The 24,668-nt window shown below is 36.5% G+C and overlaps 1 protein-coding gene and 1 long non-coding RNA gene across 7 annotated transcripts in view; one reads left to right on the top strand and one right to left on the bottom strand.

Annotated features, from left to right (window-relative positions):
• Robo1 (roundabout guidance receptor 1) overlaps positions 1-24,668 on the bottom strand; it is a 1,064,494-nt gene that overhangs the window by 751,570 nt on the left and 288,256 nt on the right. For 2 of the 6 annotated variants that reach the window (XM_060370629.1, XM_060370634.1), the window contains exon 1: positions 7-812. The exons of 1 other annotated variant lie outside the window; for it this stretch is intronic. In XM_060370629.1, the coding sequence (XP_060226612.1) occupies positions 7-115 (109 nt within the window). In that variant the 5' untranslated portion in view covers positions 116-812. Of the gene's footprint in view, positions 1-6; positions 813-24,668 lie in introns of those variants that run through there. 3 more of the 6 variants (XM_060370627.1, XM_060370632.1, XM_060370630.1) reach the window with 2 other exon arrangements.
• Positions 147-24,661, top strand: LOC132648589 (uncharacterized). The gene is made up of 3 exons (XR_009587019.1): positions 147-269; positions 421-492; positions 24,242-24,661. It is a non-coding gene; the product is annotated as an uncharacterized LOC132648589 (long non-coding RNA).

Raw genomic sequence — 24,668 nt, 5'->3', positions numbered from 1 at the left:
ACTCACGATTCTTTTCACCTCTCCACCTTGACCCAGCTTTCATTCTGCCGGAGACACCCACAGGACAAGTTATTTCAGCCATTAAGAACAGCAGCATCAGTAACAGCACAGCCATGCCAGGTAAAAATAACCTCTGTGGAGAGTCCTGTCGCAGACGAACCTGAAGGCTCTTATTGAGCACAGAAACCTGGAGCCAATCCTGTCATTTTAGTCACCAGAAGTGCAAAGATGCTGTTATCTCCATTCATTTAAAAAATAAAATAAAACAGGTATGATCCTCTCAGCCTCTATTTCAATTGTGCAAGAAATGTTTCCTTTTTTTAAATGCCTCTAAAACTAGAAGAGATGTAGAGCTTTCCTCTATACATACGCACAGATGTGAGGATAGAGACGCTGACAGTTTTCTGTGTCTTTCTGCAGCCACCAGTTCCTAACCAGCTTCTGCCATCTCTCACTTTTTCCCAAATGTTTGTCAACATCTTTCATAACATGGTAAGTAGAAAAAAAGCTGAGATTTCCGCAGTTCTCCACCTATCCATTCTGTACCACTGATTATAGTACTTGATGAAACTGAGTGTTTAATTTTGGCACTGCAAACACACCTCATTTCAAGCAGAGGTGCTTGTTAAGAAAGGGGGAAAAACCCTTACTTTTCTCAGAGCTCTATCTAACGTCTTGGAGAAGGGATTAGATGCATAAATATTGGCTGCTAAGAGATGACAAAAATACCTCTGAAAAGAGGGAGTGGTAAACAACCGTCCCTCTCACTCAGCCTGCTCCGTTCGATTTCTCTATTCAGAGAGTAATATATAAAGACAGTCTGCCAGAAATATCTCAGCACTGTGAAGCAGGCTAAATGTAGTGTGCACGGCACGTTCCGGGATCATCTGCAATGCCTCACAAACACTCGTTTGCTTTGTAAATACATGTTGGTATCTTCCAACTCTTCTGTTTCCTGCATAATCATTTTTTATCACTTTATGAGCTGAGCAGAATTTTCATCAAATCAGATTTCTCTGCCTTACAGTGAAGTGTATTTCCTGTGGGCAAATGGAAATGCTGCCTTGATTATTTTTGGAACTATACTGTAATGACATAAATGCTTTCTTCACTTTAGAACACACTTATTTTTAGTAATAAAATATTTTTTTGCTTCCAAATCATTATTTCAAAACATATGCTAATATTTTAATAAGTACAAAAAGCTATTTTCAGACACTTCTGTGCACATAATGTTCCCTAAACTGGTGCAGTTCACACAGCTGCCAAGACAGCTTTATAAAACACATACCTAAGGATGTGCAATTCATTATTCTTGTTCTACAGCTGAGAAAAATTAAAGGTCTCTAATAGGCAAGGACATAAAGAAGCAAAATGGGATTGGTAGAGGACAAGAGGGGAAGGTGGCAATTGTGGTCGTGAACAGACATGGCTCTGTGAATGGTGAGAGGAGCCACTCAACTTCAGTTGGTGTTCCCAACTGTGTTCCCAAATCAGGGTTCTCAGATGTTATATTATTATAATTGTAAATTGTACACAGGTGATAAGGTTATATACGGAAGACATAAATTGTAAACAGAAGACACAAATTCCAGTGATGCAGAATCTCCTCTGAAATCCTAAGCCAGGCATATAAAGAATTTTTAAATATAATATCAACCTAAATTATCCAGACTTTTGGATTCAAGCAATATTACTGGGTGGGGTGGTTACAACCATGATCAACTAGGAGGACAAAAGAGAAAATTTCCATGAGTTTAAACTGACTTGGCTACAAAGGGTAACTGTGTCTCAATATAAAACAAACAAATAAAGGATGATTGTGCATTATTTATGGTACTAATACCTAGTTTTATACAATAAAGTCAATTGGACACACAGAGACCCAAACCTACTCATATCTTTCAGTAATATTTTGCTATTCTGAGATAAGTGAACTGGCAAGTTCATTAGCAACATGTATGGAGGAGTCACAAACAACCAAACATAGAACTTCTGGAAAAAGCAAAGAAGGCTACTTGCATATATGTATTTTTAAATTCTTCCTTTGAACCAGAGAATCTAGCTATGAAATTCTCCCATTTTGCAAAAGAATACAAATTTTAAGAATGGTAGCTTTTTTCACCTATCATCAGTTTTCTGAAATACTCTCTCTCCGTCTCAACCTGCACAATCCTCTTAATGTAAATAGGTTAACAAGATCTTGTCTTCTCAGAGCTTATTAGAAATAATTATTCATTTTTTATTATGACTAATACACCTGCAAGCTGAGAGTTCAAAACACTAGTTTAAGATGTGAGGGACTTTTGGCAGTGTGTGGCAGCTGTGGAAGGGACAGTCACTTTTCTTTGGAGATATTACCACTGCTAGCTTGCCCATGTTCCAGTAGATTGCCAACATGAAGGCACATATAGCCAGTAGGATTTGGACCCAGAGAGTTATCTCAAAACTGAAAAGGTGGACACAAATTTCAGGGAGATTAATTGGGGATCCTAGAAGAGTTGGAGAGGAGAGAGGGGTTGGGTATGGTAAAATACATTGCATACCTGCATGGAATTTTCAAAGACTAAATAAAAATTTAAAAAATGGTATATCTTCAAAAACAGGTGTATAATTCATCGATAAGTTGACAACTTTATCTTTTCTTGACATCCTAAATTTAGTAATGATAGAAGGAATAGCATCTCTGAAATTTTATTCAACTGATATTATGTATGCTAATTCATAATATATGACTCTAAAATATAAAACTTCCTTCTTTTGTCCTGATTTATAAGTTGACTTCTTCGTTATTATGATACCAGCATCATACGATGTTACAAATAAGGAGAGAACCTTAGGGATTTCATTTCATGTCAGTTATGTCTGTCATGGCAAGAAACAAAAGAAGCATCTTAGTCTCATCTACATGTTACCCTGGCAAGGACCAAAGTTTACCTTCTGTTGTAACTTGTAGATGGTGTACATTGAGAAACTTTGAAGAAGGAATAATTACAGCTATCTCCAGTTGGATTTAGAAGCATTCTAGGGCAAACTTTCAAGTCTTCACACTTTTAGCATCAATATACTAGACATTACCAGTGCAGGGGACCAAATGGCCACAGCACTGTGAATTCATAGGAAGCCAGCTGTTTGGCAGACAAATTCTGAACTGAACATGTACAGATCTACTTCCACATAAAACAATAAAGTAGACAAAAAGCCTTGTGCTTTGTATCTTTCCTCCTCTTTAAGCACACCTCAGCCTTGCTGTGCTAACTCACCAATGTCTGAGCTCAGGAAGTAGTATAGTCTCCTTCCTGTGTGAAACTCATCAACGTGGTTGTGTCTGAAAACCTAAATAATTCATCCTGATTCATGACACTAAGTGGGAAAAATCAAAAGCTTCCTGCCATATTCCTTCCCAACTTGTTTCTGAGCACCCGATATTCATCTCTCATCCAATGACTGAGGAGTTATCAGGAATTAATGCTTCAATTTATTTTATTAGTATGATAGTTTAAAGTGTAGAAGGAATAAATGAACACAAATCCCAGTCTTTAATACATACTTTGAACATACATCTTCGGTGAAGTGTAAGGAGTGAATTCAAAAATAAATTGCAATGGAGTTTTAATTTAAAGCTTCCCTGTGGAAAGAGTGTATTATGCACAGATAGTTTGGATGAACAATTACACTAGGCAAACGTGGAAAGAGAAGAAAGTAGGTACAGCTCCAAAGACAAATGCAACACATTCAGACATGAAAGATCTGCATACTTTTTAACAATGGAAGACTAAAGAGACAGGTAAGTGAGGTCTTTGGAGCTGCATAAATTTCTGACTCAAATAGAGAAGCGTAAGAACACATGAACAGGGAAGCAGAGGCAGGCAGATCATTGTTTAAGGCTATTTGGTCTGTAAAGAAAGTCCAGGACAGCCAGGGCTACACAGACAAGCACTGTCTTGAAAAATCAAAAACCAAAAATCAAACCAAACCAAACCAAAAACAAAACAAAACCAAATCACAAAACAAACAATCAGAAAACAACAACACATGGAAATATACATTTAAAGGTTACTTTTTTTGAATGAAGAGGATAGAGTATCAAACTTGTAGTTTGACAATTTATGTTACCTAAAATATTTAATTGAAATATGTATGTCTAAAATGATGAAAAGTAATGTCAATATAAATGAATTCAAACATATTTTGCAGACAGAATCATCAAAATTAGTTGATAGAATACATGTTATAGATTCTAGGGTAAGACTATCATTGAAACAGACTAAGCCATCAAGGATAAAGAGATGTTTTTATCCTGTCAAACAACTTTCCAAAAGGTTATACATAGTCGTCTTAACCAAGAAGAAAAAGAATGATGAAAGCTATGAGAAAAGATTATATATATATATATATATATATATATATAATCTATGTAGTAGTGTATCAAATTCTATGTAGTAGTGTATCAAAGTAGATGCTGAGACTCATAATTAAACCTTGGGCAGAGTACAGGGAATCATATGAAAGAAGGGGGAGTTACTATGACCTGGAGAGGACAGGAGCTCCACAAGGACCAAATATATCTGGGTCTTTTATGAGCCTGTATCTCCAACCAAGGACCATGTAGGGATGCAACCTAAAATCCCTGCTCTGATGTAGTCCATGATAGCTCAGTATCCAAGTGGATACCCTAGTAAGGAGAACAGGGACTATTTCTGACATGAACTCAATGGCTGGCTCTTTGACCTCCCCTCCCCCCGAGGGAGAAGCAGCCTTGCTAAGCCACAGAGGAGGACATTGCAGCCAGTATTGAAGATACCTGATAAGCTAGGGTCAGATGGAAGGGGAGGAGGGCCTCCCCTATCAGTGGACTTGGAGTGTGGGATTGAGAGGGAATGAGGGAGTGGGCTCAGCTGGGAAAGAAAGTTAATAAACTGTAACTAATATTTTTAAAAAATAATAAAAATATAAATATATTATGAAAAAAATTACTAGGAATCACCTCATTTGTCCAAATGGATCAAGGATGTCATCATAAGTTCAGATACCCTGAATGTGATAGAAAAGAGAGTGGGGAATAGAATTGATCTCATTGGCATGGGAAAAGACATTCTGAACAAGACATTGTTAGCCCATTTAAAGACCAAAAAAAAAAAAAAAAAAGAGACATCATGAAACTAAATTGTTTCAACTAACAAAGAACATCATTTGCGCAAAGCAGAAAGCTGTAGAATGAGAAATTCAACTTTACCAATTGTGCATCTAGTAGAAGGTTATTATCCAGAATCCGCAAAGAACTAAAAACAAAACAAAACAAAACCTCCAAAGAACTGAATACCATAAAACAAATAACCCCATTAAGCCTCAAAGATTAGCATATGACCATACAGTTCTCAAAATATAAAACATAAATGTCTGAAAACACTTAAATGTTCAACATCCTTCATCATCAGGAAAATGCAAATTAAAACTACTTTGAGATTTTTTTTCTTATGCCAGCAAGAATGGCCAAGACCAATAAAACAGCTCATTCTGACTAGGATGAAAGAAAAGGGTGACAATTATTCATTGCTGGCAAGAGTGCCAACTGGTATAGTAACTAAAATTCATGTGGCGTTCCTCAGAAAGTTTAGATTAGATCTACCTCAAGATCCAGTTATATCACTGTTGGGTACATGTAGTAGGATATAGAATCCTAGTATAAAGATCCTAAATTTTCCATGTTCATTGCTGCTCCATTCATAATAGCCAGAAAATAGAAACATTATAGATGTCCATCAAATGAATGGATAATATACACTTACCCAATCAAATATTATTCAGCTATAATATACAAAATCTTAATTTTTACATAAAGATATTTGAACTGAGACATTGTCAGTACTCCAAACGGTAAATCATTTGGAATAGTAACAGTTGTAAGAGGAAATTGTTTAAAGATCATAGCAGTAATAGAGCAAAAGATAGTAAATCTTTTGGAGCTCTGGAAGCAGTGTGGGAAAGCCAGATGTGAATGAAAGAAAAATAAATAAATAAAAATTTATTTCATGGGAGAACATATGCCCTATCTGCAGGTCATAGATAGTACTTATTCCTCAAAAGTAGTATGGGGCTACTTCTTGAATGTAACATGTGTTACATCACTATGTATATTTAATAGGGTGGTGCCCTTGTTTGAACTGATTAAATTTAGTAAAATTGGTGATGATCAAAATATACATAAGGGCCAGGAAAATGACTCAGTGGCTAAAGATGCTTATTCAGCTACATTAGAGCCCCAAATACCCACATAAAGGTAAATGGAAAGGACTGACTTTACAGATTATCCTGATACTCACATGGATGCTGTAACACCCATGGATTCTGTCTACCACAAACACCGTAATTACAAATAAAACAAATTTATAGTATACATATTTATTCTCATAGAACTTGACCAATTGCTTGCACAAACACTTGTCCTTTAATATTCAAATTAGTATTGAGGAACTGATTATTCATACATTTCCACTCTTCTTTTTTTAAATCATCATATTTCTATTTTGTTGTCCTTGATTGTAGAATGGAATTCTGATATTACTTGAACTAGGCAGTAAAAGCCTTTTCGAATTTCTTACTTTTTCTCATGTTCTTTCTTGTTGATGTTTGTTCTGTGGCATCAAAGGTGGCGTCTGGTCTCATGTGCCAATGAGGTCAAGCCTTTTCCCCACGTTTTTTTCTAACTGATTTAGTGTGTCTGGTTTTTATGTTGAGATCTTTGATCCACTTGGACTTTAACTTTGTGCAAGGTGATAAATATGGATCTGTTTTCATTTTCCTATATGTAGACATCCAGTTAGACCATTAACATTAGTTGAAAATGCTGCCTTTTCTTTCTGTTGTATGGTTTTGGCTTCTTTGTCACAAGCACAGGCTCTAAGATCTACAATTAATAAATGGGACCTTATGAAACTGAAATGCTTCTGTAAAGCAAAGGACACTGTCATCAGAACAAAACAACAGCCTACAGACTGGGAAAGGATTTTCACTAAACCTACATCTGATAGAGGGCTAATATCCAGAATATATAAGGAACTGAAAAAGTTAAGCACCACAACCAAGTAATCCAATCAAAAAATGGGAAACAGAGCTAAACAGAGAATTCTCTGTAGAGGAATATCGAATGGCAGAGAAACACGTAAAGAAATGTTCAACCTCCTTAGTCATCAGGGAAATGAAAATCAAAATGACCCTGAGATTTCACCTTACAGCCATCAAAATCACTAAGATTAAAAATTCAAGTGACAACACATGCTGGAGAGGATGTGGAGAAAGGAGAAACATCCTCCATTGCTGGTGGGAATGTAAACTTGTACAACCACTTTGGAAATCAATCTGGAGCTTTCTCAGACAATTAGGAATAGTGCTACCTCAAGATCCAGATATACCACTCCTAGGCATATATCCAAAATATGCTCAAATATACAACAAGGACATTTGCTCAACCATGTTCATAGCAGCTTTATTTGTAATAGCCAGAATCTGGAAACAACCTAGACGTCCCTCAGCAGAGGAATGGATGCAGAATGTGTTGTACATTTACACAATAGAATACTTCTGAGCAATTAAAAACAAGGAAATCATGAAATTTGAAGACAAATGGATGGAGTTAGAAAATACTATCCTGATTGAGGTAACCCAGAAGCAGAAGACACATATGGTTCATACTCATTTATAAGTGGGTATTAGCCATATAATATAGTATAAGCATACTAAAATTCATAGTCCTAAAGAAGCTAAACAATAAGGAAGAAACTAGGGAAGATGCTTAATCCCCATTCAGAAGGGCAAACAGGATAGACATCAGAAGTAGGAGAAGACAAGTAACAAAACAGGAACCTTCCACAGAGCACCTCTGAAAGATTCTACCCATCAGGGTATTGAAGTAGATACTGAGACACATAGTCAAACTCTGGGAAGCGTGCTGGAAACCTTACGGAAGAAGAGGTAGATAGAAAGACCTGGAGGGGACAGGAGCTCCACAAGAAGACCAACAGAGCCACAAAATATGGGCCTAGGGGGGCCTGCGGAGACTGATACTCCAACCAAGAACCATGCATGGAGAGGACCTGGACGCCCTGCTCAGGTGAATGCCATAGGTTGCTGAGTTTCCAATGGGCTCCCTAGTAAGGGTACAGGGAACCTGACATGAACTCAGTGGCCTGCTCCTTGATCACCTCCCCCTGGGTGTGGGTGCAGCCTTTCCAGGCCACACAGGATGATGATGCAGCCAACCTTGATGAGATGTGATAGGCTAGGGTCAGATAAAATGTGGAGGAGGATCTCACCTATGAGGGTCTAGGGAAAGGGCATAAGGGAAGAAAAGGAAGGGTGGGTGGGACTGGGAGAAGATGAGGGGGGGGGTTGCAGTGGGGATACAAAGTGAATAAACTGTAATAAATATGTAACCAAATAAGTAAGTAAATAAATGAATAAATAAAAGTTTTTAAAAAGCTGCTGTCTTTGTGAGGAGTCAGTCTTTGGGTGAGGATTTTACTTAGCAAGAACCTGAAGGATCAGGCTGAAGTGATGGTTTAAGTTTGGCAACCTTAGTTCTGATCCACAGAGTCCCATGGGTCAGCTAAACTAATGTAGTTAGCAATGAACAAGAGAGCTTATCTTGGGCTGGAGAGATGGCTCAGCCATTAAAGGTTGGCCCACTACCACAAATTTAACATTTAAGAGATCTTGTCTAAAAAAACAGAGTGGAAGCTAAGTGCCAACACAAGTAATTGTCCTCTGAGCTCTACATGCAAAAGTCGTGAACATGCACAATCACACAAATGTGCACACACACACACACACGCACACACACACACATACACACATGCACGCACCCCTGAAGGATCACCCCTGAAGGATTAAGTCTATTGGTAACAAGATGATGAGTTCTGTTAATCAGCAATGTGAAAGAGCTCATAGGCCAAATGTCTCAAACTCCAATTCAGAGCTACACAGCTAAGCTGCGTTCTGATTCTTTTCTCTGAACCAATATGAGAAAATGAAAATTTACTGTCTAATGATGGAATCTAGGTGTAAATTTACCTGGTAATAGCAACTAAGTTAGTATAGCTTGGTTTTCTTTCTCTCTTTCTCCCTCCCTTTCTTTATCTCTGTCCCTCCGTCTCTATTTCTCTCTTTGCCATTTTCACTCAACTTCTTCACAACATAAATTTTTTTCCCCTATTCCAGTTGTCTGGTAAACCATGACTGTCATTATAGCATATATCAACCACAGTACTGTCTAATGTCTTTTGCATGAGTGGTATAAAATAAATGATATTAATATTGAGATACCAACCCATAGAGTTATATTCTAATCAATCACATAGCTTCCTGAAAATGCTTCATTAACAACACGATTTTCTTGTTTTTAGTTAGGCATTTAGTTCTCAATTTGAACAGTTGTTAGCAGTTCCTAACTTTGCACTCTGGCCAGATGGCTATGCACATTTAACTTACAGATCTGATTTCATAATGCATATTGGTTGTAGTCAAGCTATTACAAAAGAATGCAACCCCTATCTCATATATTATTCACCCTCATATGGGACATCTGTTAGTCAGGTCACCAGCTCAGCATCTAGTTCACCATAGACCCTCTCAAATATCTCATATAGATCATTCTTTAATATGATATTCATGCACAAAGACCATTGATGTGGAGGAACCACTCTTTACATTGTACTGCTGTGTGCACTTTTTTGTCCTTCTTTTGACTTCCTCCATGAGACCCTACATCAATCTCTTGTACCAGATTTCTAGGTTTTTATGACATACAAAAGAGAACTTGCTTTTGGTTAAAAATCCTGTACCTCACTGAAAATTTAAGTACCAAATTGGTAATGCCATTGCACTTTAGAGATGAACAAACATTTTAGAATTAACATTAATTTTCTCTCATCTGAAATTTATTCAGAAGATTAGATATTAAGATACATATGAGATAGAGAAAACTTTTTTGAAAATAACTTTATCATGACTCTAACACCCTGATCAATAAATTTTCTCAGCTATGACATCTTCCTGTTTATTCCCACTATTAATTAGAACAGCTATTTATATGTAGTCTCAATAATTGTTTAATTGGATGAATAAATTAGCAAGCAAAAAATAAAGTATCTGTTTAATGCAAATAGCATTAACACCAGTTTTTAAAAAGTACCTTGCTGTGCAATAGAACATCAGAAAGATTGAACTGCGTACAAATGAGAGATAGTGATGTTCATGAAAGACAAGGGGATTTTGTTGACTGGTACTAAACATATATTAGACACAGCCATCATTATAAGTCTGTAACCTAGCCACCATGACTTCAAGTGAATTTACATAAAAGAAAACATAGAAGGCTGTTAAGAATTAAAGAAGTAAAGAAATATTTAATGTTAAAAGGGTTTCGAAAATCAATCATGTAGGCAGATCTATAAGATAAGTTTGTACTCAAGTGGAATTCAAATTGAATAGTCATGAAGTGATGAACAGTGCTACAGATTTTGGTCCACAAGTAGAAGTATAAGATAAAATTTAGATGGCATTTGAAATGGAAGTTAGTGTCATAGACCAGCACTGAGAACGCTGGAAGTCTATTAGAACTTTAATATAAATTCTTCAAAGTCTGAAAGCTATGTACAGCTTTGTGTGACAGGATCTATTTTCATATGTTCCATAAATAAAATTATTTTTCAGCCTAAACAGGTGTTTTGAGATTCACGAGACTCTGCATTTTTAGAACAGGAACAGTTAAGGATCCAGTTTTACTGCTGACAGTGGAAATGTTAAAGTTTGTATATTAAAAAAATATATTGAATGCATAATAGCCTGGTAAAGAGAGAAGAGATACTTCAACTTTACCCTCTGGTTAAATAAGAGTAAACTTTTCAATCCTTGTTAGTACAAACTTATACTTCCAACATATAAGTACATACTCCCCCCAAATGTTGTTTTTCTTTAGTGGTTACTGTTACAGCTGTGTTATTTAACAGACTAGAGATGTGCTATCAATCAGGAAATTGTGCTCTCCTCCATGACTTGGACTGTCTCTGAAGATGAAGGCAGTATTTTTTTCTGTCTCATCTACATTTGCATATGATGCAAACCATTCTTAAGAGTATGAGTCTATGTCTACACTGCTGAATTGTGATTAGGCATGTATCTTGTGCTGACCAACAAAATGTAACAGAAGCAACATCAGTAAGAGACCTTATAGCAGATGGCAGTGTTGCATTGGAACTTTGCCCAGAGAGTCTAAAATCAGAACCTGGCCAATCCACCTGGTGGTTAATAGGTCACACAATGGGGAACCAGTCCATTGCAACCGATAGCCAACATCATTTGTCAGAGATGAAAGCAAAGTTCCAAAGGATCCTCTATCCCAGGTGAGAGCAGTAGTAAAGCAGTAGCCCTGAGCAGAAATATTTCTGTTGATATCCTACATGCTAATGGTCCTGTGAGCTTTAGCAAGCACTTTTGTGCTCAACCACATGTTTGTTTTGTTTTGTTTTTTTTAACATGATGGTAAAAAAAAAGTCATCTGGCATGTAGATGGTTGAAAATATTAATTGAATAAATAAATAATTGAGATAACAGAATAAATCTGTTCAAATATTACTAAAGATAAATCAGGTAATAAAAACAGGCCAAAGAACAATATTGCTACTTCTTTTGCTGGTGGAATTTTCAAAGAGACAAAAAGAAGAGAAATATAAGGCATGATACATTTTGCATGAAATCACAATGTTATCAACTTCTTACTGAGCAGTCATACTTACATGTTTCTCAGTTCATGTTATTAATTAGGTATATTTGCATCTTTTCTGTATTTCAGAGGTATAGACAATTGCTATTTATGTGTTTATAGAATTGTTAGTACTAATTTTTATTATATGATAAAATAACATAAAACATACACATAAGATTTTGATCAGTTAACATAGCTAAGTCTAACATTTAAATAACTGTTTTTACAATGTGCCAGTTCCTACCTAGATGACATCGTCGTCATTTTGAGATGGCACTTTCTGATTACCACTATGTGTGGCACCGTCTCTGCTTTTAATGTCTTTGCCATCTGGAATAACATTGACAGTTAATTTCAAGCCTGTACTGAAATACCACAGTCTCCCGCAACCTATTATATATATGTGTATTATATTATATATATTATTTCTAAAATACATGTATTGGTTTTCACGTTTCATCAATCCAAAACTTGAATATTTGTTTATTGGAAGGTGAGTGGTATGTGGACTTCCATGTTCTTGTACCTCAATGAATTCCATCGGATACACGGATTCATTAGTAACAACTCATGCAGTCATAAATAATTTTCCTTTCATGATTTTATTCACTTAATGGCATTTTCTATAGAAAACTATAATTTGGGACATTAGAGGAGAATGTCAGACTTTCTGCATAGTCTGAGTTTAGGGATAGTCAGCCCTGACTCTTACCTGACTCTGTATGTATTCACATGATGGCCCTCTCTAGTCCTGTACACTCTATACTTCAGTTTACTTCCGTGTTGTAGGGGAAATGGAAATATGTCACAAAACTCATGTGTGTAAATGAATTTTAAGATTATGAGTTAGATGAAATACATCAACACATGTAGAATAATTTGAATATATTATGATTGCTAACAGTTTAAAAGAAATTGTAAACTTGATTAATTTTTTCTAATGTGCTGGAAATCTCAGTTCCCTTTGAGAGCAAATTGGTATGAGATTCGGAAGCCCCAGATATGGAGCATCTTTCTTTCTGCCCTTAGGCTTTAATCTGATGAAAAAAACAAAAACAAAAAAAAAAACTTCTCTTAGAAACAATAGTAAAGTATTTTTCCATGAAAATATTACACACTTAAAATCTTCCAATCATAAAATTTTATTAGTGCAAATACAGTTTTGACGAAATCAAACAAGAATAAAAATAGTATTAAAAAATTTTGGTTTTTGTAACTGTTTACTAATTTTAATAAACTCAGATAGACCTATCTTTTAAAAATCATGGTGCATAGTCAACCTAAAATGTAATATACTCTATATAATATTAAAAATAAGCATATGTGAACTTGGACCATAATGTTAAAGCATGAGAAGAAACTAGGGTAACTTTATGAATTTTCTGATATTGCTATAAGCACAGTTTTCTATTGTATTTCCTACTTTCATTTTACTCTGGTGGCATTTTATACTTCCTGTTAACTGTCCTTAAGGAAGCTTTTGTAACCACATTTCTATGAGATATTTAGTTTTCTTATATTTCCGTGTCTTTGTTCAGTTCAATTGAAGCCAGTGGGAAACCTTTCTAATACTACCAGCTTTCTTGTGCGGAGAAAAAGCAGTACACTTCATGTCCTCGGTGTTTCAAGTTATAAAAAAAGATGTATAAATGCTGTCAGATGTTAAAAAAAGAATAGTTAGATGGTTGAAATTGCAGAATATTCTAAGTTTCTTTTGACTTCACATGGAAAAATTCTCTTTGAAAACAAATTACATACTAAAGATTAGCAAGTTAAGTTTTTGCCTATTGCAAGAAGCCAGTGGTCTATGATATGGCTCAGTGGGTAGTGATGATTGCCACCAAGCCTGATGGCATAAGTTTGGCGATGCAGCCCTCACGGTCCTGTGAAATCTATAGATGTGTCATTGCACACTGTGTTTTGGACACAACAACCACAATAAAGACAGTACACTTTACGTCCTTGGTTTTTCAAGTTATACAAAAAAATATGAATGAGATGCAAATACAGCTAGATGGTATCAGAATATTTCATGTCTCCTTTGACTACATGTGAAAAAAGCTCTCACTCTTAGACATGCACACTAAATAAATGAAAAGATACTTTTTAATACATACACACAAACTTAGACATACACACTAAGTACATGAAAAGATATTTTAACTACATACACACACAAACACTCTTAGACATACACACTAAATAAATGCAAAGATATTTTTAACTACAAAGAAAGGACAATGCTACTTTTCAGAGCAGATCTTTAAAGACATTTTTCTAACCTGCAATGCCTACATATGTAAATACAGTGAAGAATAATGTGTAATCTATAATTGCCTTAATTATTGCATTTATTTGCTTATATGCTAACAATTAAATGATGTTTACCGTTGGTAAAACTTTTCTATCTCTGATTTGAATTCATATTAATTTCATGCTTTTATCAAACTATGATGGCGACAAATTTTATTTAATTAGCACTGAATAGTCCACATCATCCCAATGCTTTATTTTTAAGTAGGAAAAATACATCTATTGTGGATGTAAAGCTGGGTTTGTTTGATACTAGATGTAGGATATGGAAATGATTGTACACAGCAGCAAACTATTTGCCTGGTGCAATCTCTGAGAGGGGCCCTTTGACAGCTGCAGACAGTGTAAATCTGAGGACTCTGGAGAGGGAATAAGTGCCAGGGCCCAGGAAGAGTGTTGAGAGAGTTCGTAGGAACATTGCTGCTACTGCTACTGCTACACCTCAGCACCTGCACGCTGCTCCTGATCGATGTAGGTGCAGTTTAATGAGATTTGGAGATATCCTGAAACGAAGATTGGGCTTTCCACAAAGAACCTAATGACCCTAACCAGCAGGAAGTAGCTAAGAGAACTGGGCACCCCTATTCCCATATATATTTAAAAAATTTTCATAGGGATTCCCGCCCTCCCTCCCTCTTCTACTCCCATGCCTCTTACCCAGTCCACTGATAGGGGAGGTCCTCCTCCTCTTCTATCTGACCCTAGCCTACCAGGTCTCATCAGGACTGGCTGCATTGTCTTCCTCTGTGGCCTGGTAAGGCTCCTCCCCCATGAGGGGGAGGTGATAAAAAAGCCAACCACTGAGTTCATGTCAAATACAGTCCTTGTTCCCCTTTCTAGGGAACCCACTTGGAGATTGAGCTCCCATGGGCTACATCTGTGCAGGGTTTTTAGGTTATCTCTATGTACGGTCCTTATTTGGAGTATCAGTCTCAGAAAAGACCCCTGGGCCCAGATATTTTGGTTTTGTTGTTCTCCTTGTGGACTTCCATCCCATCCAGGTCTTTCTATCTCCCTCTCCTTTCATAAGATTCCCTGCACTCTACCCAAAGTTTGGCTATGAGTCTCAGCATCTACTTTAATACCCTGCTGGGTACCAGTATTTAATTTCTTATTATAGAAAATATAAATAATGATATCTGTTTATTTAAAATATCAAATTAGTACCTTTGTTTGGAAAAGGTATTAAAAATAAAATAGGAACATACGTCTCAATCAACTTGGAATCAAGGCTAGCATAATAATCAACATTGGTTTACCAATGGCTAAGAACTGTCATCATGGAGTTGAAGTTTAATTGGTTTGGATAAATGTCCTACTTAAGCTCCCAAATTGTCTTAAAACAATTTGTGTCCTCCATCCCCTATCCTGACAGCATTTCTTTCAGGTGAATCCACATAAATCATGATTACAAAATGCAAATTCAGTAATAAGCTTTCATGAATTGCCAAATTTGTCTTCTAAGCCATAATTAAGTCTACTGGGCCTAAATTCTTTAAGCCCAAGTTTTTCATAAATTAAAAAATTTCAGAACACTGTTTTAGACAGTATTATCTCAAAATTTCAAGAGTAACAGAACTTAGTCCTTTACCCTATCTAATATCAAACGTGGTATATTGCTTACTGTGGAAACACTATTTTTTAATTCCTAGGGATTCATACCTAGGCTCCATACTTTGTGAAGTATCCAAGCAGGCAATGGTCTAGGGAATCAGGCATTAGTTCGAAGGCTGCAGGTGGGTGGTAAACATAGACAGAAAAGATATCAATTGTCATTGGCATTCTAGCTCATGCTGATTATGGTACCCAAGTATTAGACAACGAAAAAGCAAAAATGGGGAAACGGATGTAGTGTCAAGAGTATTTAGGATCATTAAGTTTTAATTTTGTGGCACAACCTCAATAAGCATTCAGGGACTAAAGAAATGGCTAAAGGTAAAGTGTGTACCTTGCAAGCTTAAGGACCTGAGCTTGTAACCTCAAAACACATATCAAAAGTCAGGAATTATATATAAGTAATGGGAAAGAGCGATGAATTTCAGAGAGAGAGAGATGTAAAGAGGGAGACAGACAGACAGAGATAGAAGCAGAGAGAGCACCAGCACACGTGGTACGTGTAATAGGTTGAAGGAACAAAAGAGATGTGCTGAATATAATTACATTATGATTTCAGAAATAAAAATATTATTAAAAAAGTCAGATATAATGTTGCATATTTGTAATCCTATGATGGCAAGATAAAAGACAAAAGCAAGTAGATTTCTGGACCTCCCTGGCCAATGGCAGTCTCTCAAACAAAATGGTAGGTGACCATGCATAAGAAATGATACAAGAGATTGCCCTCTACTCTCCATACACATGTGATAACTATGCCAGAACGAGAGAAAGACTCATAGTGTTTAAACGCCCTACACATGCTGAAACACATATGTGGATTATAAGGGAAAGAAATACTAAAAGTAAATGTTAAGTGTTCAACATAAAAAAAAAAGAGGAAACATGACTTTAAAAATGTAGCACTTTAGTTTCACCATTTGTAAGTGTAAAGCAAGTCTGGAAATAACTGGGATTAAAACATGCATTAAATCACCCTCCTATATAGGAAGAGATGTATAATCCATCCTAGAAATAAAAGCACTGAATAGCAGTCAAAACATTTTCTTTACTCTTAAGGAAATTTGGGTGTGCACTGCCAGTCCTCACTTTAACATTTGATGTAAATATGCATGAGAAATGTTGTGTGTTAGGTTGTTATGTGGAATCTCAGGAAAGAGCACTTTGGTGTATAAAGTGTTCATACAATTCCTGGTGACCATGCTCTGGATACAAAGATCTGTGTAGGTCACTGTCCCATATGGAGTCAATCTTTTCTCACCTGAGAGATGTTTTTATTATGAATGGCTCAGCAAAGGTCTAGGTGACCTTATTAATGTAAATGTTGGGACCATGTTTTATGAATGTAAAAACAATCTGCAGAGATTATTTGCATCAGTTCCCCCTAGAGAAACTGCTGAATGACTTGCTATTTACATTTTGAATGGAAACACCAGGATGTTTTCATGAAAAATCTTGTCTAGGTCCTCTGCATGCATGGTCCTTGGTTGGTGTATCAGTCTCTGGAGGATGCCCAGGCTCAGATTTTTTAGCTTTATTGATTCTAGACAACCTGCTCAGATGTAGTCAATTGGCAGCTCAGTCTCCATGTGGGGATCCTGATTAAGGGGAGCAGGGGCTGCCTCTGTCATGAACTTGGTTGACTGCTCTTTGATCACTTGCCCCTGGTGATGTGACCTTACCAGGCCTAGAGAAAAAGGATTCAGGCAGTCCTGATAAGACCAGATAAGCTATGGACAGATGACAGAGCTGGAGAACTCCCCCTTTCAGTGTACTAGGGGAAGGGGATAGGGGGAAAGAGGGAGGGAGAGTGGGATTGGGAAGAGTTGAGGGAGGGGGCTTCAATAGGGGATGAATAAATTGTAAATAATAATACAAAGAGCAAAAATAATCTCTTTGTCATTAACAAACATAGATGCATGGAAAACCTGTGGGATGACTGGATGTGTGAATGATGGAATGAAGATAGGTGAGCTGGGAAGCCTTTTAAATCCCTTCTGCTAATCCCCTCCACTTGGTCATATTATTTGTGTACAGAATATGATTTGTAGTTTTGGTTAAAGCTGTATTAAAACCTTTTAAATATGTGAATATAGATATTTATATCCTCACAAATATGATGCTGTAGGCCCATTTGTTTTCTGGTACCTAAATGACAGGATGCTTGTAGTTCAAAAGATGCCTCATGCATTACAATTATCTCATTGTATGCTAAACAGGCAAACTTAATGTATTTTAAATTATTGAAACTGTTTTCAAATATACAAATCCCAGAAAAGGTAATTAAAAGACTTTTTCTTGAATTTCCTACATTTAATCATGTACAAATTACTCACTTGATAGGCATTTATGCAATCATTTGAGAATGCTCCATATGAACAGAGCTGGGATATTTTGGTTCTGCCATTCCTAAAATGCAACATTTCTGCACATTACAGAACTAAGCTAATACAATTTATCTACAAGTCAAGTATTTAATCACAAATGCTGCAGCACCCAGAACTTCACACATGCCAGGTACTGTCCTTAGAACCAGTGACAGACTAACACATTATAAGAAGGCAAGAGCCTGCTTCTCCATCAACTTAATTTCTAATTGCTTTTATTTCTAAAGAAAGTGCACAATACATTCCTAATTAGTGGCTACTCAGTAAAAAAATGTTTATAACACATTTCATTTACAAAGCATATTATGTTACTTTTAAACCCCTAGTGAAGAATTGTTGTAAGAGTCACATTTTAGCATTAGTTGCTCATATATATATATTCATATATAGTTTCATCCCTTTATTTATATATGATATGATATACACATAGTATAGAATTATTAATTTCATATATATTACATAGATAAAATATTTACACAGGTTTTAAAACAAACTGGGTCTTTTCACAGAATCATGGCAGAGAAACTTCTACCTATTTTATTTAAAAGCCTAAAAGAATGCCACAAAATTTGAAAATCTAAATTAAATGGTCATTTTTCTTGATAGAATCCACTTACCAAAATTAAATCAAGATCAGAAAAACAGATTAAATTGTCTCATATCACCCAAGGACATAGAAGCAGTCATCAAAAGTCTCTCTTTCAATAAAAGCTCAGGGCCAGATGCCTTCAGCATAGAATTTTACCAGACCTTCAAAGAAGAGATAATTCCAATTCTCTTCAAACTACTCCATATACTAAACTCATTCTATGAGGCCACAGTCACCTAGATACCTAAGCCACACAAAGACACAACAACAAAAAAGAGAACTTCAGACCTATCTCTCTTGTGAACATTGAGGAAAAAAATACTCAATAAAATACTTGCAAACTGAATCCAAGAACACATAAAAGCTATCATCCAACATGAACAAGTAGGCTTCATTCCAAGCACGCTGGGGTGGTTCAATACCCGAAAATCCATCAATGTAATCCACCATATAAACAAACTGAAGGAGAAAAAAACAACAACAAAAAAACAAAAACAAACAAACAAAAAAACACATGATCATCTCCTTAGATGCCTCAAAAGTTTTCAACATGTTGAAACTCTTGGAGAGATCAGGGATATAAGGCACAAACCTAAACATAGTAAAGACAATTTACAGTAAACCTATAGCCAAAATCAAACTAAATAGGAAGAAACTTAAATCAATTCCACTGAAATCAGGGACAAGACAAGGCTGCTTTTTCCGTATCGTTTCAACATAGTACTTCAAGTCCTAGCTAGAACAACAAGACAACTAAACTAGATCAAGGGGATACAAATCTGAAAGAAAGATGTCAAAGTATCACAATTTGCAGATGGTATGATAGTATATATGAGTAACATGAAAATTCAACCAGAGAACTCCTTCAGCTGATAAACACCTTCAGCAAAGTGGCTAGATACAAAATTAACTTTAAAAAAATTGGAAGCCATCCTGTATACCAAAGACAAAAGGGCTGAGAAAGAAATTAGGGAAACAACACCCTTCACAATAGCCACAAAGGACATAAAGTACCGTGCTGCGACTCTAACAAACAATTGAAAGACCTATTCGAAAAAATCTTCAAGTCTCTGAAGAAACCGAAGAAGACATCAGAAGATAGCAAAGCAAGATCTCCCGTGCTCATGGATTGGTAGGATTAACATTGTGAAAATACCATCCTGCCAAAAACAATCTACAGATTCAATGCAATTCCCATCAAAATACCAACACAATTCTTTACATACCTTGAAAGAACAATTCTCAACTTCCTATGGAAAAACAAAAAACCCAGAATTGCCAAAATGTTCCTATACAACAACAGATTGTCTGGAGGTATCTCCATCCGTGATCTCAAGCTGTATTACAGAGCAACAGTAATAAGAACTGCAAATGGTACTGGCAGAGAAACAGAATGGTGGATCAATGGAACCGAACAGAAGATCCAGAAATAAACCCACACACCCATGGATACTTGATTTTTTACAAAGAAGCCAAAACCATACAATGGAAAAAAGACAGCATTTTCAACAAATGGTGCTGGTGTAACTGGATGTCTAGATGTAAAAAAATGCAAATAGATCCATATTTATCATCCTGTACAAAACTAAAGTCCAAGTGGATGAAAGACCTCAACATAAAACCAGACACACTAAATCTGTTAGAAGAAAAAGTGGGGAAGAGCCTTGAACTCATTGGCACAGGAGACAACTTCCTGAACAGAACACTAACATCACAGGCTCTAAAACCAACAATCAATAAATGGGACCTTATGAAACTGAATAGCTTCTGTAAAGCAAAGGACACCATCATCAGAGAATAGGACAGGATCCTACCACAGAGGGCCTCTGAAAGACTCTACCTAGCAGGGTATTAAAACAGATACTGAGACTCATAGCCAAACTTTGGGCAGAGTGCAGAGAAGCTTATGAAAGAAGGGGGATATGAAAGACCTGGGGGCGACAGGAGCTCTACAAAGAGAGCAACAGAATAAAAAATCTGGGTACAGGGGTCATTTCTGAGACTCATACTCCAACCAAGGACCATGCATGGATATAACCTAGAACCCCAGAACAGATGTAGCCCATGACAGCTCAGGCTTCAAGTGGATACCCGAGTAAGGGGAACATGAACTCAAAAGTGGCTGGCTCTTTGATCACCTCCCCATGAGGACATGGGGGAAGCAGCCTTACCAGTCCACAGAGGAAGTCAATACAGCCAGTCATAATAAGACCTGATAGGCTAAATGGAATGGGGACTGCTCCTATCAGTTGAGTTGGGGAGGGTTATGGGAGGAGAAGAGGAAAAAAGGTGGGATTGAGAGGGAACAAGGGAAGAGGCTACAGCTGGGATACAAAATGAATATATTAGAATTAATAAAAAAATATTCAATTAAAAAATTAAAAATTCAACTGAGTTGATAAATGCCTTTTGCATTCAGTCTAAATGTACTAGGTGTTACATTAGTATGCTCTCAGCTTTTCATTCCAATTCTTTTTGAACAGCAGTATATCAGCACAAGATTCTTTCCAAAAGCAGAGAGTGTGGGAAAGGAGAAGATAACGTAGATTCCATTTTTTCTATGGTGAATTTTAAATACTATGTAGTATAGATATACACCAAGGTGCTCTGGAAATGAACATGACTCCTATTCTCTGATTTATTCATTTATCTCCAAAGACAGTATCACTTCAAGGTGACAGGTTTTTTTTAACTCTTTCTTTTTGTACTTAACTAAATGACAGAAATATAATTTGTTTTAGTTAGAAGAAATTAAAATCATCAAGTTTTTTAATAGGTGGCCTAAACTATTTTTCAAAAGTAATAAACAAAAATATAAAAATAAGTAATTTGAGGAAACAACAAACCCACCAAAACACTTAGTGTCTATCAATAGTCTTATTGATATGAAAACAAAAGTATAATATTGATGTTTTTCTATTTTGTCAATAACCTAAGAAAATTGTCATATTTTAGATAAAACTTTGTTTCTGGATTGTCAATAGACTTTTAAAATCTTAGTCCATGCTCTCAGATGGACTAAATTGTAAATTCATAGTCTTTCTGATTAGAGATTTAGGTTTTTACATTTAGTCCAAGCCTCATAATAATTTGGTGAGGAGATCCTAATTTAAATACAGATAATTTAAATGAAAAAAAATAAGGAGACTTATAAATGTGAATAGCATATCCTTATGGCTTGTTTTCAAGAGCTTGGATGCTAACTTTTTCAGTTTATGTTCTGCATGAGATGTCTTTCAGCACCCTCCCTTAAAAGCCATTTTTAGAAATCTGTGATTTTTCTTTAGTGTAGCCAACTGGTGTTACCCCTGGTACTTATTTCAGCATTCATAGGGAGAAAGCAGAACACCATAATTAGAGGAGCCAATTCTTTAAAAAGAATTTTAACTGAATTTATTTTTAATTAATTATAATTTATTCATTTTGTAATCCAGCTGTGGCCTCCTCTCTTATCCCCTCCCAATCCCACCCTTCCCCCTTCTCCTCCCATGTCCCTCTCCTAGTCCACTGATAGGGGAAGTCCTCCTCCCTTTCCATCTGATGCTAGCCTATCAGGTCTCATCATAACTGGCTGCATTGCCTTCTCTGAGGCCTGGTAAGGCTGCTCCCCATCCTCTCTCAGAGGGAAGTGATAAAAAATAACCATTATTTTTATTTCATGTGTTCTGGTGCTCTGAGTACATGTTTGTCTGAGCACGTGTGTGTACAGTGCTGGCAGAGGCCAGAAGAGGGCTTTGGATCCCTTGGGACTGGAGTTACAGAGTGTTGTGAACCATCAAGTTAGTGCTGGAAATCAAGGTGACATTCTCTGGAAGAGCAGCTAGTGTTTTTAACCATTGAGTCATCTTCCCAGTCCCAGCAGAGACACTCTTAAAGCTAAATTCTTCATGCTTTGATGTTAGACCTACATCTTGAGAGCATGCAAACAAGTTAAGTGACATTCTTTGTATTGTAGTATCCTCATTTAAAAGATGGAAATCATGATAGCAGCATCTACCTCATGTGTTCCTGTAATGATGCAATTATTAAAGATTACCTGAGTTCTAAGTATTATTTTGCAGTATTATTTAGGTATTACATATTTTGCAGTATTCTAAGTATTATTATGCAGTATTATTTAGGTTGTGAGAATGCAGTATTATTTAGGTTGGTGCTGTTATTTTTATTATGCCATGCATACTCTAGCATGTTGTCAGTCTTGTGTCCAAGTCAACATCTTAAAACTACACAGAAATTTTCTCCAAAGTTATAAGTAACATGGACTCAGGATTTTATCTTTTCATTTTTTTTCCCCAAGGAGAAATCAAAGGACTACTTTTCATCAGGTTTAATGCATCAAATAACAAAACCAATAAGAAGAACATTGTGGCTATTACAAATAAGGCTGCTACAAACATGTTTGAGCAAATGTCCTTGTGTACTTGAGCAAATTTTGGGTATATGCCTATCAATGATATAGCTGGATCTTGAGGAAGCACTGTTCCTAATTGTCTGAGTAAGCGCCAGATTGACTTCTAAAGTGGTTGTGCCAGTTTACATTCCTACCAGCAGTGGAGGAGGGTTCCCCTTTTCCCACAAACTCCCCAGCATGTGTTGTCACTTGAGTTTTTCAACTTGGCCATTCTGATGGGTATAAGGTGAAATCTCAGGGTTGTTTGGATTTGCATTTCCCTAATGGCTAATGAGGTTGAGGATTTCTTTAAGTGTTTCTCTGCCATTCTATATTCATCTATTGAGAATTCTCTGTTTAGCTCTGTTCCCCATTTTTATATCTTTTTTATTTTTTATTAATTACAGTTTATTCAGTTTGTATCCCCCCATAAGCCTCTCCCTCCTCCCCTCCCAGCCACACACTCCCTCCCCCTTCTTCTCGCTTGCCCCTCCCAAGTCCACTGATAGGAGAGGTCCTCCTCTCCTTCCTTCTGATCTTAGTCTATCAGATCCCATCAGGAATGACTGCACTGTCATCTTCTGTGGCCTGGTAGGGCTGCTCTCAACCTCGGGTGGGGGGGGATGATCAAAGAAAAGGCCAATCAGTTTATGTCAGAGGCAGTCCCTCTTCCTATTACTATGGAACCCACTTGGATACTACACTGTCATGGACTACATCTGTGCAGGGGTTCTAGGTTATCTTCATGCATGTTCTTTGGTTGGAATATGAGTCCCTGGGGAGACCCCTGTGTTCAAATTTTTTAAGTGGATTACTTGGTTTGTTGCTATTCAGCTTCTTTAGTTCTTTATATATACTGGATATTAGTCCTCTGCCAGATAAAGGGTTGGTGAAGATTCTTTCCCAATCTGTAGGCATTCATTTTGTTCTGATGACAGTGTCCTTTGCTTTATAGAAGCTTTTCAGTTTCATGAGGTCCCATTTATTGACTGTTGCTCTTAGAGCCTGTGCTGTTGGTGTTCTGTTCAGGAAGTTGTCTCCTGTGCCAATGAGTTCTAGGCTGTTCCCCACTTTTTCTTCTAACCGACTTAGAGTATCTGGCTTTATGTTGAGGTCTTTGAGTCACTTGGACTTTAGTTTTGTGCAGGGTGATAAATATGGATCTATTTTCATTTTTCTGCATGTAGACATCCATTTGGACCAGCACCATTTGTTGAAGATGAAACAACCCAGATGTCCATCAATGAAGGCATGGATACAGAAATTGTGGTATTTTTACACAACGGAATACTAGTCAGCAATCAAAAATGAGAAAATAATGAAATTTGCAGGCAAATGGTGGGATCTAGTAAAGATCATTCTGAGTGAGTATCCCAGAAGGTGAAAGACAAACATGGTAAATACTCGCTTATATAGACCTACAAGATATAATAAACATAATGAAGTCTATACACCTAAAGAAGATAAACAAGAAAGCGGACACGGGGTAAGCTGATCAATCCTCACTTAGAAAGACAAATGGGATGTGCATTGGACATATGACAGGAATCTATTGCAGAAGGCATCTGAAAGACTCTACCTAGCAGTGTTTCAAAGCAGATACTAAGACTCATA

Source organism: Meriones unguiculatus, chromosome 17 (genome assembly GCF_030254825.1).
Source record: "Meriones unguiculatus strain TT.TT164.6M chromosome 17, Bangor_MerUng_6.1, whole genome shotgun sequence".
NCBI classification, from domain to species: domain Eukaryota; kingdom Metazoa; phylum Chordata; class Mammalia; order Rodentia; family Muridae; genus Meriones; species Meriones unguiculatus.
The sequence above is the reverse complement of the archived record's forward strand: the minus strand, read 5'-3'. Positions and strand labels throughout refer to the sequence as shown.